General features: G+C 44.5%; 3 protein-coding genes across 16 annotated transcripts in view; 1 reads left to right on the plus strand and 2 right to left on the minus strand.

Annotated features, from left to right (window-relative positions):
• Positions 1-3,212, minus strand: part of SFI1 (SFI1 centrin binding protein) — a 51,761-nt gene extending 48,549 nt beyond the window's left edge. For 4 of the 10 annotated variants that reach the window (XM_014593655.3, XM_019493637.2, XM_014593653.3 and 1 more), the window contains exon 1: positions 662-1,270. In XM_014593655.3, the coding sequence (XP_014449141.3) occupies positions 662-939 (278 nt within the window). In that variant the 5' untranslated portion in view covers positions 940-1,270. Of the gene's footprint in view, positions 1-661; positions 1,272-1,306; positions 1,394-3,065 lie in introns of those variants that run through there. The other 6 variants (XM_059713251.1, XM_014593658.3, XM_014593657.3 and 3 more) reach the window with 4 other exon arrangements.
• A 329-nt stretch (positions 3,213-3,541) lies between these two features.
• The window catches only part of EIF4ENIF1 (eukaryotic translation initiation factor 4E nuclear import factor 1), a 34,695-nt gene continuing 25,431 nt past the window's right edge, over positions 3,542-12,805 (plus strand). For 3 of the 4 annotated variants that reach the window (XM_014593662.3, XM_019493641.2, XM_059713253.1), the window contains exons 1-5: positions 3,542-3,648; positions 4,072-4,198; positions 8,493-8,566; positions 10,267-10,394; positions 11,164-11,459. In XM_014593662.3, coding sequence (XP_014449148.1) covers positions 4,100-4,198; positions 8,493-8,566; positions 10,267-10,394; positions 11,164-11,459 — 597 coding nt within the window. In that variant the 5' untranslated portion in view covers positions 3,542-3,648; positions 4,072-4,099. Of the gene's footprint in view, positions 3,649-4,068; positions 4,199-8,492; positions 8,567-10,266; positions 10,395-11,163; positions 11,460-12,805 lie in introns of all 4 variants that reach the window. The other variant, XM_019493640.2, reaches the window with a different exon arrangement.
• Positions 8,678-12,805, minus strand: part of DRG1 (developmentally regulated GTP binding protein 1) — a 47,421-nt gene continuing 43,293 nt past the window's right edge. The window contains exon 10 of one of the 2 annotated variants that reach the window (XM_019493647.2): positions 8,678-9,252. The gene's annotated coding sequence lies outside the window, so the exon portion shown is untranslated. Of the gene's footprint in view, positions 9,253-11,332; positions 11,404-12,805 lie in introns of those variants that run through there. The other variant, XM_019493646.2, reaches the window with a different exon arrangement.

Consider the following 12,805-nt stretch of genomic DNA (forward strand, 5'->3'; position numbering starts at 1 on the left):
AATTTAACACAATTTAGATATGGAAAAAAAGCCACGCAAAAGGATTATTGCTAGCAATAGTTAGAGATTTCATGAAGAGAACTAAATGGAGAAATTTAAATGGTTTGTATTAGTGATGAAAGTGTGTAAATACTGTATGGGTGAAGTATTCACCATATGGCTTGGAATAGAGTAGTAACTGAAGATCAAGGCCCCTTTGTGACAGATGCTGTACACATACATGGTGAAGGACAGTCCAGGCCCCAAAGAGCTCACAGCCTGAACAAACAAAAAGAGTAAGGGCAGCAGAAAGTACCATGCTCCTAATTTTATAGAGGATACAGACATACGTGTGACTTGCCTAGGATCACACAGGAAGCAGATGGCAGAGTCAAGAATTCAATCCAAGTCACCTGAGCCCCAGTACAGGGCCTTAGCATTGAGATCATCCTTCCTGTTTTTTACACTAATAAGGTTTATGACTTTATCCTATAGTATAGCCATAAAAAAAACCAAACTTTAAGTACTTCCTCCTAGATAAAGTGGGAAAACCTCTGAACAGATTTGTATAAAACTGCCCCTTCACACCAGAGCATAACCTTTCTAACGTTTTTCTAGTCCCAGGAACCCGACTGGAGATAAAAGCAAAAGAGCAGCACAGCCTCTGTGTGACAGTCCTCACCTGCCCCTGGACTTCTCCATCCTGCCCGATAGCCAGGCTCTTCTGTAAACCAGCACCCCTCTCTTTTTGCCACTGGACTCTGGTGCGCGGCCTTCGGACAACAGACAAGCACTGGTTTGAGACATTCGTGGTGACTGTGAGATGAGCACACAACGCGCCCCATCAGTGCCCCCCACTGTGCTCGGATCAGCAAACTGCTGCGTGAGCGCAGGGAACCGCCAACCCCCGCAGCCGTCTGTGGGTGTCGGTGCCACCCGGCTGCCGCTGGCCAGTGCCATCACCAGGGCCAAAGAGCTCAACTCTGAAACGAGGGGTGTGTAAAGCCCGCGGTGCAGGAGCCTGGCGTTTGCTACCGAGAGACACCGGCATCAAGAGCTGAGCAAGGGAAGCCTGAGGGGGTCTGTCTGCTTCCAGGAGCTGCCGCCTTCTCTCCTCAGGGCACCAGCAGCCCAGGGGGCCCCTGCCCCAAAGGACGGAGCACTGTGTGCGGGTCCCGGAGAAGGGACGGCGGCGGGAAGACCCCCAAGCCCAGCTGTGCCACGCAGTGACCGAAGGGACGGGGTTCACGGAAGCGGAGGCAGGCGCAGGCCCAGCCCCGGCCTGAGGGCAGCGCCTCCCCTCAGGGCCCCCGCGCCCCGCACTGACCGGCGCCTCCCGCGCGCCCGTCGCCATGGAGAACAGCGGGGCCTGGCCGCGCGCTTCCGGACCAGGCGGGTCCCAGCGCCCCCTAGCGCCTGGGAGGAGAAGGGCACGAGGCGCTGCTGCTGCGGCTGCTCCGGCCCGGCGCAGCGCGCTTAGTCCCTCCCAGGCCGCAGCGAGGATGGGAGCAGGAGCCTGCCCTCGGCTCCCCTACCTGGCTGGGCCCGGGAGGGGGAAGACAGGCTGTTTCGTTATTTGCCAAGAGCAGCTGAACCTGATCAGCAGCCTCAGCCCTTCCTGACCTTGAGCCGAACATCTCCAGCCCTCAGCTGCACCTCCCCATTGGGAAATGAGCTCTTGAGCTCCTTTAGGAACACGGTAGGGCTCCAGTGCATGAATCCTTGACACGTTCATCTCCTTTAAAACCAAAAGTAAAATCTATGGGCAAAAAAAAAAATAAATCCATAGGCATGTGTTGAGTCATTAGTTACAGGCAATTCAAGTTGAACTGCTCTTTTTCAATAATATTATGTCAGAGTTCACTCGAAGTGCCTGTGTCTAATGCATTATTTAACATGGGTAATTTGTTTGTCAGTCTCTAACTGGGAACAAGGTAAAAGTATTGATTCTGGGCCCATCCTGCAAATTCCTTCCCTATACTTGTTACTAATTACTTTCTATGATAAACTTCCTGCTCTGAAGGAAGGGCAAGATTACATGGGCCTTACATGGTACAGGCTTCCACCTGCCTGGAATTCACTGCAGAATCAAAGCCTCTCGTAGCGTCCATTAAATTTATTCTGGAGTTTCATTGGAAACTGTCTCTGTTTCTTTTTAATAGTAAATAAGATACACAAGGAGTCTGAGGGTAAAGAATATAAAGCAATACAATTCCTTGTATCTATCTTTTCCTAATGATGTTATACAGATATGCCAGCTCTCACTTAGCTGAGAAGGGAAGCACCTCATTTTGGACTGATTTTAAGGAGACATTTTAAAATTTTGCATTAGTAAAACAAAATTCCAATAATTTTCTAATAAAGCATTTAAACAAACACTTGGTTTCAAAATTAAGCTATGGATTAAAGACCTACACCAACTGACTTAACAGAATCAGATATGTGCCTCTGACATCCTTTTCATTTGCTTAGACAAACATTTCTGTTGAGGAAAACAGGAAGTGTTTTATTCCTCTAATGCAGTCATATTGAAACAACCACACAGACACCAGCAGAAACTGACTACGGACTGTGTCTGGCAGATCTCGGAGTCTACACACAAATCCTGAGTCCGTGTGCATAATGCACCACCTCGGTGCTTTCATGAGTATACAAAGCAATTAAGCAAAACTTCCTACAACCAGTGGTGTCAAGTGCAGAAACTGAACGCAATGAAACTAAGACAGCATGATTGCTTTTTCATTGAAGATTGTTTAAAGTCTTATGTCCCTGCAGCATATTCAGATTAAAACTGGATGAAAACCAGCTATAGAGTTGTTACACATTCCCAAGCACTAACTTCATAGCTGATTGGCTATATTGATAGCTGGACAGCCATTTTTATCCTGCGATAATTACTTTACATAACCTACACTAAGTGTGTGATTAACCAGCTAATGGCATAACACATGTTACATAGACCAGGGGCCTCAGACTTAAATCGTAAAAGCACTAAGCCAAAAACCGCAGCACCCCTCTAACACCTTCCCCCGCGGGCGGACCCACAGCCAGAAGGAGCTCTGTGGAGTCTTGTATGACCCTTGCACCTGCACAGTAAGGCTCAGCCCCCGCTTCGCGCGCCCCAGATAAGCGAGCACCGTGCACGTGGCCTGCGCCCTTCTCCTAGCCCCCTGCACAGAGCTCGACCACGGCCACGTGGTCCTGACGTCACTTTCGCGGGGCTGCCTCACACGAGTGCCTGAAGGGCCCTTACTAGTCCTCCCTCCGCCCTCATATATCCATAAGGTTGTGGACAATAGAGGTTGGGCGGCCACTCGTCTTCGGGACCCGCTGAGAAGCGGACACGGGGCTTTTCAGTCAGGCACCGCAGCGGAGAGCCCGGGTTGGGGCGAGCGCGCCGCGCCTGCGCAGTGGGTATTAAAGGGGTGAGGGCCGGGCGGTGGAAGGCCCCGGTTACGGCGGCTGAGGAGAGACAGAGTCGGGCGAATAGGGAGCGGGCGCGCGAGCCGGAGGGGTGGGGGAGCGGCCGCGGCGCGAGCGGGGGCCGCGGGTGGGGGCGGGGCCGGGGGGGAGCGGAGCGGAGCGGAGCCGGCCGCGGGGGCTGGGAGACGCCGCAGGCGGCGGCGCGGCCTTCGCTGGGGCCGAGCGCTGTGGTGGGGCCGTCGCCCGGTGAGTGTGGGCTGGGGGATCCACTGAGTTACTGCGCGGGTCCGCGGGGGCCGGGCCGGCGCTTCGCGGGGTCCCTCTGCCTCCCCCCGCGGCCCCCCGTCTTGCTAGGGCTTCCGCTTGCGGGCGCCTCCCTGTCCCACCGGTGGTCGCGTCCCTGTGGCAGTAGCTTAATCCCCGTTGTGCTCGAGCTCCTCAACAGCCGGGCAGCGCCTGCCCGAAGAACAAGCGCAGCCGCCGCCGTCCCAGCACCCCGGGGTGGCTCCCTGTGAGCCCCTAGACACCCGCCTGGCAGCGATGTCCAGCGTGCTCTGCTGTGAGCACCTCTCATCCCGTGACAGCTTTAGGCTGCAAGGGTGTGCGCAGTACTACTCCTCCTGCCTTTTGATGCCTCCTTTTTCTCCCCACCCCCCCTTCCCCAAGCAGGTCCGTAGTCGGAGGCTTTGAAATAGCCATGGATAAACGAGGAGGCATAGCAGAAACTGAAAATGGGGATGCTTTCCTTGACTTGAATAGAATAACAGCAGCAAAATACCCTCATCGTTACACAAAAGTAAGCTCACCTCATTTCTTTGGAGGGGGAATGTGATGCTGATACCCATGAAGTCAACTAGGAGGTGAAACTTGTGTAAAATTCAAGTGTAGTTGTTTGAAGGGGGGAAAAACCCAACTCTAGATCAACCCATGTTTAGACTAGAATTGAGGAAGGTCTAATGCTTGCTAAGATCATTTAAAAAAAGTTAAGTCTGGTGTTGTGGATACAGAATCCCTATGGCTTCAGCACAGTAGTAGGTTTCTGAACATCTCATAATGTGCTGATCAAGTTAAAGCCTATGTTTGGTTTTCTAACAAATCTTTTAAACGTTAGTATAGGATGACGCCTTAAACTGTGTTTAACTTAAACATACAGGAGAGGATTGGTAGGAATGTGCAGATGGCAGAGTCTCTTCAGGATATATAGTTCTCTCTTCAGAGTTGTATCAAATGTGGGTGGCATGTCTAAGTGCTGCTGTGCTTACATAGTTTTGGAGCTTGTGTTTAGATATGGGGTATGGAAGCTGAGCCTTGGTCTTGTATAAAAGACGTCAGTGTATTTAGAAGTTGAATATAGGAAGGCACATTTTTAAACTGTAGTCATAATATTAAAAGCATGGTGAGAACAAAAATACTTATTGGTTCTAAATTATGCAAGAGTTGGAAAAAATTATACCATTACAGCAAATGTACGACAAGTTAGTAGTACGCTTCTAAGGATAACACTGCACTAGGCTGTAACAACACTGCTCTGTCTTGTAGAATGAGGGTGTGAGGAAATTTAACAGCTCTTGGGTTTTCATCTGGAAACTGACATTCCTTGCTGTAAGGAGCATATGTTTTTAAATGCAGTATATTGGAACAAATAATTTAATGAACAAATGTATTTAACATACGCGGGGTTTTAGAAAGGACAAGTGATTGTCCTTCCTTCACTTTTAAAAATTACCCAGTATGTTACTTAAATTCAGATTTCTTGATTTTCCTGAAAACCTGTCTGCTTATGTTAGTTTTATACTAATCTATGAAGTGGCTGTAGATATTGTCAGCTAACTAAGAAGAGTGAAGACAAATGAGTTTGTTTGCTTTTTAATAGCTAAAACATGAAACTGGTGATTTGTGCATGGTTTGTTACCTCCCTCATGCCCCTGGGGATATGCAGGACATTGTGTTATTAATAAAAATTAAATCCACCATAATAATAATAATAATAATAATTGGCATGGGAGGGGTTAAAATATAAAACTTATGCAGGCAGCTGGTAAATTTGTAATGGGGTATGTAATAAGGAAATTGGGGAACCCCTGCCCTAGATAATGGTCTAAAAATTAAGTTGTTAAAGTTTGTCTATCTTCCTATTGTCCCTTTTATGCTTTTTATTTCTGCCAATAGGTACCATCTCTTCAGATTATTTTTGTTTTAAAAAAACTCTTATAGGGATTCTGCATCATTGTTGTTTCATTCTTGTTGATGCAGTTAACATAATGTGATGAAGCTGCTGCTCTTGTGAGGTGCTTTTTGCCTGAAAACTGAACGGGTGCAACTTTGCTTTCACTACTGCTGCCACTGGCAGTGAGATTTATGGGTTGGTCTCATGCTGTGGTAATGGGAATGCTAGTGGCCTACTATTCAGCTTCTCTTTTCCTAGGAGTGCTTTCCCAGCATAGAGAATAAGAAAAATGGAACTGATTCAGTTTCTCTTTTTTTTTTTTTTTTTTTTTAATTTGTGGTGTTATCCTTGGACTGTGTAGTTGAACTAATAGCATAATACTTCTAGTCTTGCTGATTTTAAGTTTCAGTGGATGTTGAATGCTGTCCTCAAAGTAAGGAAACATGCCCACTTTAAGTAACTATAGCTGTTACTGGGCTTCAGGTAATGTGTTCATTCTATGATCTGGTAGACTACAGGATCACTTTACATGAATACTGAAAATTAATCCAACTTGATCGAGTTCTGTAGGTTTCAAGCTAACTTGTGGGCGGCTGCTGGTAGTCCAAAACACTTGCTACTAATTTGGAGACTTGAGTGTCTGGGCTGTAACTTCACACTTAAATAATACTCCCAGGATGTTATGCCAAGTGTTTGTTGCAGAAACATGTAATGTCATATGGGAGGTCAGTTGGTTTATGCCATGAAATGAACTTTGACTGAAGTCACTTCAAAAGGTGACCAGTTCCAGGTTTATATTTTTGTTATGCTAGCCACTTTTTTAAGGTATTCAAATTGTTGTGCATGTAATCTTTACCACTGAGAGAAGTGTGGTAAATATGCTCTTTTGATAAACAGCAGGATTGTGGTTGAAGTAAAATGATTGGTTTAAGGCTGTTTAATCTGTGATTTGGCAGAGAAGTACAAAATCACAAGGATGTCTCTCCCCCAAACCAGGGGTCATTGTATAGTTCATGGTAGGTATCTCCCTTTTGAAAGAGTGACTGCTCTTGAACTTTGTAGTCATATGTGACTTTGAACTTTGTTTTCTGCTATTTTGTCGTCTTTTGTGCTCCCTCTGGTGGCTGATAAAACTGCAAATTGATTGATTTATTGTGAAATGCATTCCTCGCAAGCCACAAGTGGTTATGCACTTTTAGTGGAGCAAAAGAGCATTTAAATGAAGCATCATATCTGTGTGTGGCTGCTATGGTGCTATGTGGGCTGGCTTCTCTTGGAAACCAGTATAAATTAGGGGTGCACCAATAGATTTTGGGGGCTGATGCCTATATCCAATACAGCTGCCTCCAGCTTGTAAGTCCAGTGTGGTTGAAGGGAAGGGGTGTGGGGAGGGGAGGGGGTCAGATCAACATCCCCAGCAGTGAGGGAGGGGGCAGGGGCAGGTGCTACCCAGCCGGTGCAGGGGGGGCATGAGACAGAGGCACAGCTCATGGGGTAAGGATGGCTCCCACCACTGCTTGTACCCTGGGAGTGTGGGGGGCCGTATGCCCCCAGATCTGCACAGGGTAGGCTGTAGCTGCAAGGTGGAGCTGGCACAGCCCTGGCTGAATGCCCCACCTCCACCCAAGCACTAGGAAAAGCCACAGCTGTGGCAGGTGGCAGCATGGAGCTAGGAGTGGAGCTGTGGCGGAATTTGTGGTGGCTGCAGCCCCCTTCCAGCACTGCCAGAGCCTGCTCCAAGCCCAGCTCCTGGCAAGAAAAGCCCCATGCAGCTCTGGCTGCCCCCCACAGCTGCAACCAGCCCTGTGGAGGTCTGGAGGCACATGCCACTTCCCCCCCCCCCCTCCCCCCTGGGGTGCAGGCAGCAGCAGGAGCCGTCCCCACCCCATGAGCTGTGCCTCAGACCCTGGCCTGCCTGGGCAGTGCCTGACCCACACCCTTCCTCACTGTGGGGGACATTGATCTGCCCACCTATGCTCCTTCCCTCCCCACTTCCCTTTCAGTTTACCAGCTGGAGGCAGCTCTCCACACTAACGGCTCTGCTCTGTGTTGTGCTGCAGCTGTGCATAGCATAGCCATTTATTGCCCAACTTTCAGCCCTGTCGGACTGATGTTAGATATAGACAATTTTCTTTATGTTGGTACTGATCCCGTATCGGTGCACCTCTAGTATAAAGGGATCCTATGTGCTCAACACTCCATGTGAATCGCCTCAGAAGTAAAGGTCTCTCTCTTGGTCTCTTTCATTAGCTGACCACAGTTTTACCAAAAAAAGGACATGGTTATCTAAAACACTTATGGTCTGAACATCATAAACAATAACTTAAAAATGGCAAATTAGAATTAATTATACCTAAACCACTAGTGTATTTTAAAAGTAACTATTTGGAAGGTATGCTGAGTTACTGAAACACTTCTTGAACTCTTAACAGCAAAAGAGAGAATTTTAACTGGGCACTTATTTTACTTAGTGCTACATTGCTGGTAAATATATTTCCATCTAGAAGATCAACTTAAGTAACTATGTTTCCAGTGGTGAGTTAAGAATTCCAGTACTCTAATCCCAGCCCATCCCCATTTAATAATTGACATTGGGATAATGCTTGTCTACTTACTGATGGTGTTGGTTTTGCAATAGTTCACTGAGGTAAAGAGTGTGTCATCTTTGCAACAAACTCTTGGCAGAAAAAACAAAAGATCTGTTGGCCAAATCTCAAATGTAACACTTGTGCAGGTTTTACTCTTTTCTGGGATTGAAATAATAAAATAAAAAAAAACAAAAAACCAAACCAAAGTTCTGGGGAGAAATATATTAATGTTAGTAGTATAGCTTTTTAAGATGTTCTAGCCCACAGGTATTGCTTTTATTTAAATAGTGCCTGGGTCTGAAACTTTAAATTTTTGGGGGTTTTTTCGGTTTTAGGAAGAACTCTTGGATATTAAGGAACGTCCTCATTGTAAGCAGAGGCCCTCATGTCTTTCTGAAAAATACGACAGGTAATATTTTAATTGCGTAGATGGTTTAGAATACATCTGACTGTTCTTAAAGGTCTATTATCAAGTAGCAGTACTGTACTGCAGTGAGAATCTGTAAATCACTTCTGAAGCTATACATAGCGTAGTATAATTGAGTATTTTTCAACATCTTAAGTAACAAGTACCCCCTGACTTCTGAAAATGTTAATAAGTACCCCAACACTCAATTTTCCAGGGGATTTTATATTTACAGACTAATGTCTTGGAAGAAGGGCTGTGTATACAAGGCTGTGGTATGACAGATGTCTGATCTGGTGGGGGTGGGTTGTCACCTTTTACACCAAGGGTGCACAACTCAAGTATGTACCTGGGCTAGAGGTGATGTTGGCCAAAGCTAGGAGGGCTGAACCCAGTGCCACACAGTGTGGCACGCCAAATTATTACTGGGGAGTTTAAAGTGCAGCGCAATGCACAACGCACCAACTTTTTTGGCCCTAATTTTGAGAGGAAAAGGTGAGGGAGAGTGTGTTGGGGTACCTACATACCCCCTGCTTGTCTTGCGTACCCCCAGGGGTGTGTTTACCACAGGCTGAGAAACTGGTATAGTTGACTTGCATCCTGCCAAGGCTTGGCGTGCCAATGTTTTCCTGGAAACATCAGGTTGTGTGGTATGATCTAGACATGGTAAGATTTTTAGTTTGTTGTGGCTAGAAAAAAAAAAAAAAGGAATATAAATTAATTTGAGAAAAAAGAACCTAGTATAATGCTACATAGTAAAAGCCTTGCTTAACAAAGTATTTCATCAGGAAATGCTTTGTATTCATCAATATCTCTTCCTTCCTGACCCCTCATGCCAGTAGTACAGTCTGAAAGAATTGTTTTCAAAGAAACTTACTCTGGTGTTGGAGCATACTAGAGCTGTGCTTAGCATGGTACTGCATCTGACTGGAAACCTGGAATGCCAATACCATTCAAACTTATTTATCTTAAGTTGCCAGATAGAGCTAGAACAGTTGTGATATTTGAGGGGCAAATAAATGCCACCTAGATAGTTTTGACTAAGAACCATGTTTTGGATCTCAATGCTTGGTCTCAATGCTGAGTTCTTTTGTCATGGTATTACCTTTTAGTAGCATTTCTTATTGCCCCTGTTTTAAAATGCGAAAGCTTTCTACTCTGTGAATTCCTTAATCCACGTGATGCCTCTGGTCAAAAAAAAAAGTGCTGTAAATAAAATGTTAGTTTTGTACTGTAATGCAAAGGGTTTAAGATGTTATTTAAACTTAAATCTGGAAAGAACTAAAGAAACTGAACTTTATATAGTTGATACTTAATCTTCTGATTTAAAGAACAACTAGTACAGTGGGAGAATTGGTTGGGAGTTGGACTGACCAACACATGAGTCTGGCTGATTTTGGTGGCATATGTTTAATGGCAACCATACTTTTCTGCCCCCCCCCCCCCCCCACTTCCCCCTTCATTAACCAAGACTGGTTCCCAGTTGCCAATAATAGCTTGCTAAAGGGTTGGGGGGTGGGGAGGTCTGTCTAACATCTTAATACACTGGGATGAAAGGAAACCCAAATTTAGAAAACTGGAAGATCAGTTTTACTCTTGAAGATACTTGCCTTCCTGCTTAAGGGTGATATTCTTTTAAAAAAAAAAAAAGTCTTCACTTAAATGTCGTGGGAACTTTAATTTCTGCAATTCTGTTTGCATAGCGATGGAGTTTGGGACCCTGAGAAGTGGCATGCATCTCTGTATCCAAGCTCGGGGCGAACATCACCAGTGGAAGGGTTCAAAAAAGACTTGGATTCAGACCGGACTTCTCTCATGCGCAGGATAGTGGGTGAGTGCCATTCTTAAAACATGGCTCTTGGTCAAAAAACAGGATACTGAGAGAACTTTATTTACTGTTAACAATAGGATAATGAAATTAAGAAGAGGGAACAAGATCTTTATAAATGTATCTACTCCTTCAAATGCCTCTAAAATGTCAATTTATGAAAATCCTATTTTGGCAACTATAGAAGCATTAAGGTAGACTGGAGTGAGTGCTTACAACCAACCTACTAATGTTCTTCAGACAAGTCTTGTTTTGTGGTTGTCTTTTTTTAAAGTTACTAGTTGTCTTTGTTCTTTACTTCACTGATAGATTTCTATATAATTGAAGTTAAGAACTTGGTGAACCCATCTCATGTGATAACTCTTCTCTAGGAGATTAGGGTATGCACTTTGTTTATTGCTGTTAATGTTTTGGGGCAGGGGGTGGAGTCTTTGAATATGTACTATAAGATTTTATGAATGTAGTAGATAATCAGATAATCATTTCCCAGACTGTGCTTTGTCTCTGATAATAGCTTAAGGTTGCAAAATGTAAAAAGACTCAATTTCAGCTATTTAGGCTTTCTTGTATTGGTACTTAAGTAGAGATTTACAATATCCTTTATGGGGAATGAACATCCATTTTCAAATAATGTAAAGCTAAAACTAGAATATATGGCACTGTCTTCAACTTGTTTTCTGATTTTGCAGGCTTGTTGGCAGACTTGCATTGTACTGATAATAGTTCTAGAGAAACTAGTACATAGCAAAAAGTTTATTTTTAATATTTACAGATCCTAGGGAGCGAGTAAAGGAAGATGACTTGGATGTAGTCTTAAGTCCACAGAGGCGAAGCTTTGGAGGAGGTTGCCATGTAACTGCAGCTGTTGGCTCACGTCGTGCAGGAAGCCCATTGGAGAAGGAGAATGATGGAGTCCGTGTTATTGGTGGACGTAGGATTGGCAGTGGGAGAATCATCTCTGCTCGTAACTTTGATAAAGACCACCGAGGTGGTGACAAGGACATGCGTGATTCTAGAGATGCAAGAGACCGAGATCGTGAAAGGGATTACAAAGATAAACGTTTCAGGGTTTGCTCTTATCTTGTTTTCGTAGAGAATTTTAATAAGGTTTATTTTGCGATTGTGGGACACATCAAGCAGACTAGATGGGGATGGGCAACCACCTTGTGGTACTTGTAATCCAAGTGTGAATAGACTAGATGACTCAAATCTCTGGTACTAGTAAAGGTTTAGTAGCTCTTGCATCATCAGAGTGAGACAGTTCAAAAGCCCAGTCTGGCTTAAACAGAACTGCTTGCCTGTAGGTGACACAAACTTGCTACAGCTGTCTTTGGGAAATCTGTTTCACTTATATCTTCAAATTAAACTTAAATAAGAGCTGTATAAGTATCCTGTGTGGGAGCTAATATGAAGAATATAGCTGTGTTCCTACTGGGTTAGATACCCCATTTAATCCAATAGTCTGACACGGGCTTCTACACACTTTGGACAAAGGTTAAGGATCTTTGAAGTAGTTGGTTAAGAAATAGAAGCCCACTCTATAAGTTGGCATATTCTGCAATGCTATTGGCCTCAATGTCTTACAGTAAGGAGTTCAACAAGCTAGTTGTGTGTGTGTTGGTGTTTTGTTTTCCTTCTTAGAGCTACCTTTCAGTTTAACTAAGTACTCACTTGCCCTTCTAGTGAGGACAAACTTCTTGACCTATCTCTTTCTGACTAATAATTTTGTAAACTCTTACCTTGCCTCAAATCCAAGCACTCCCAATAACTTCTATATATGGAATCTTTTCCATGGCACTTCTTTAAATCTCCTTAAGACAAATGTTTTTGTCATGGAGGTCAGTTATGGAATTCACTCAGTTGAAGGATCTGGGTTATATTTTGTGTTAACAGATCACTTGTTGGTGTGCTAGTGGCTTATCAATACTAAGTTGGAAGCTGTGTGTGTGTGTGTGTGTGTGTGTGTGTGTGTGTGTGTGTAAATAAAAAAGCCCCAGAACAAAGATGCATGGTCTTGACTCTGTGTTTAGGCTTGTGCTTTCTCCCTTGGGTGTGGGAGGGAGTAGGACAAATGTTGCCTAGCTGTAATCTGTAGCCAATCCAGTGGTAAGGAGTAGGAAAAAAGCGAGGTACAGATGTTTGTGTGTCTTAATCCCTTGTAACATGCAACAAAACGATCACAATTTTATGGAGTGCAGAGGTATATTAAAATGCATAATGAATAGTTTTCCTACAAGGACCATATAATAAGATCAGTTTATTATCATGGATCAAGATGCCTCATTACCAGAAATGTGTAGAGACAAAATAGAACATCTGTAGAAAAGAATATTGAGTGACTGGGGACTAAATGTATAATTTTACATAGTAAATGTACTAAATGTATAATATTGTCAAAGTAAATAGAGTTGGAG

Source organism: Alligator mississippiensis, chromosome 10 (assembly GCF_030867095.1).
Source record: "Alligator mississippiensis isolate rAllMis1 chromosome 10, rAllMis1, whole genome shotgun sequence".
NCBI lineage: Eukaryota > Metazoa > Chordata > Crocodylia > Alligatoridae > Alligator > Alligator mississippiensis.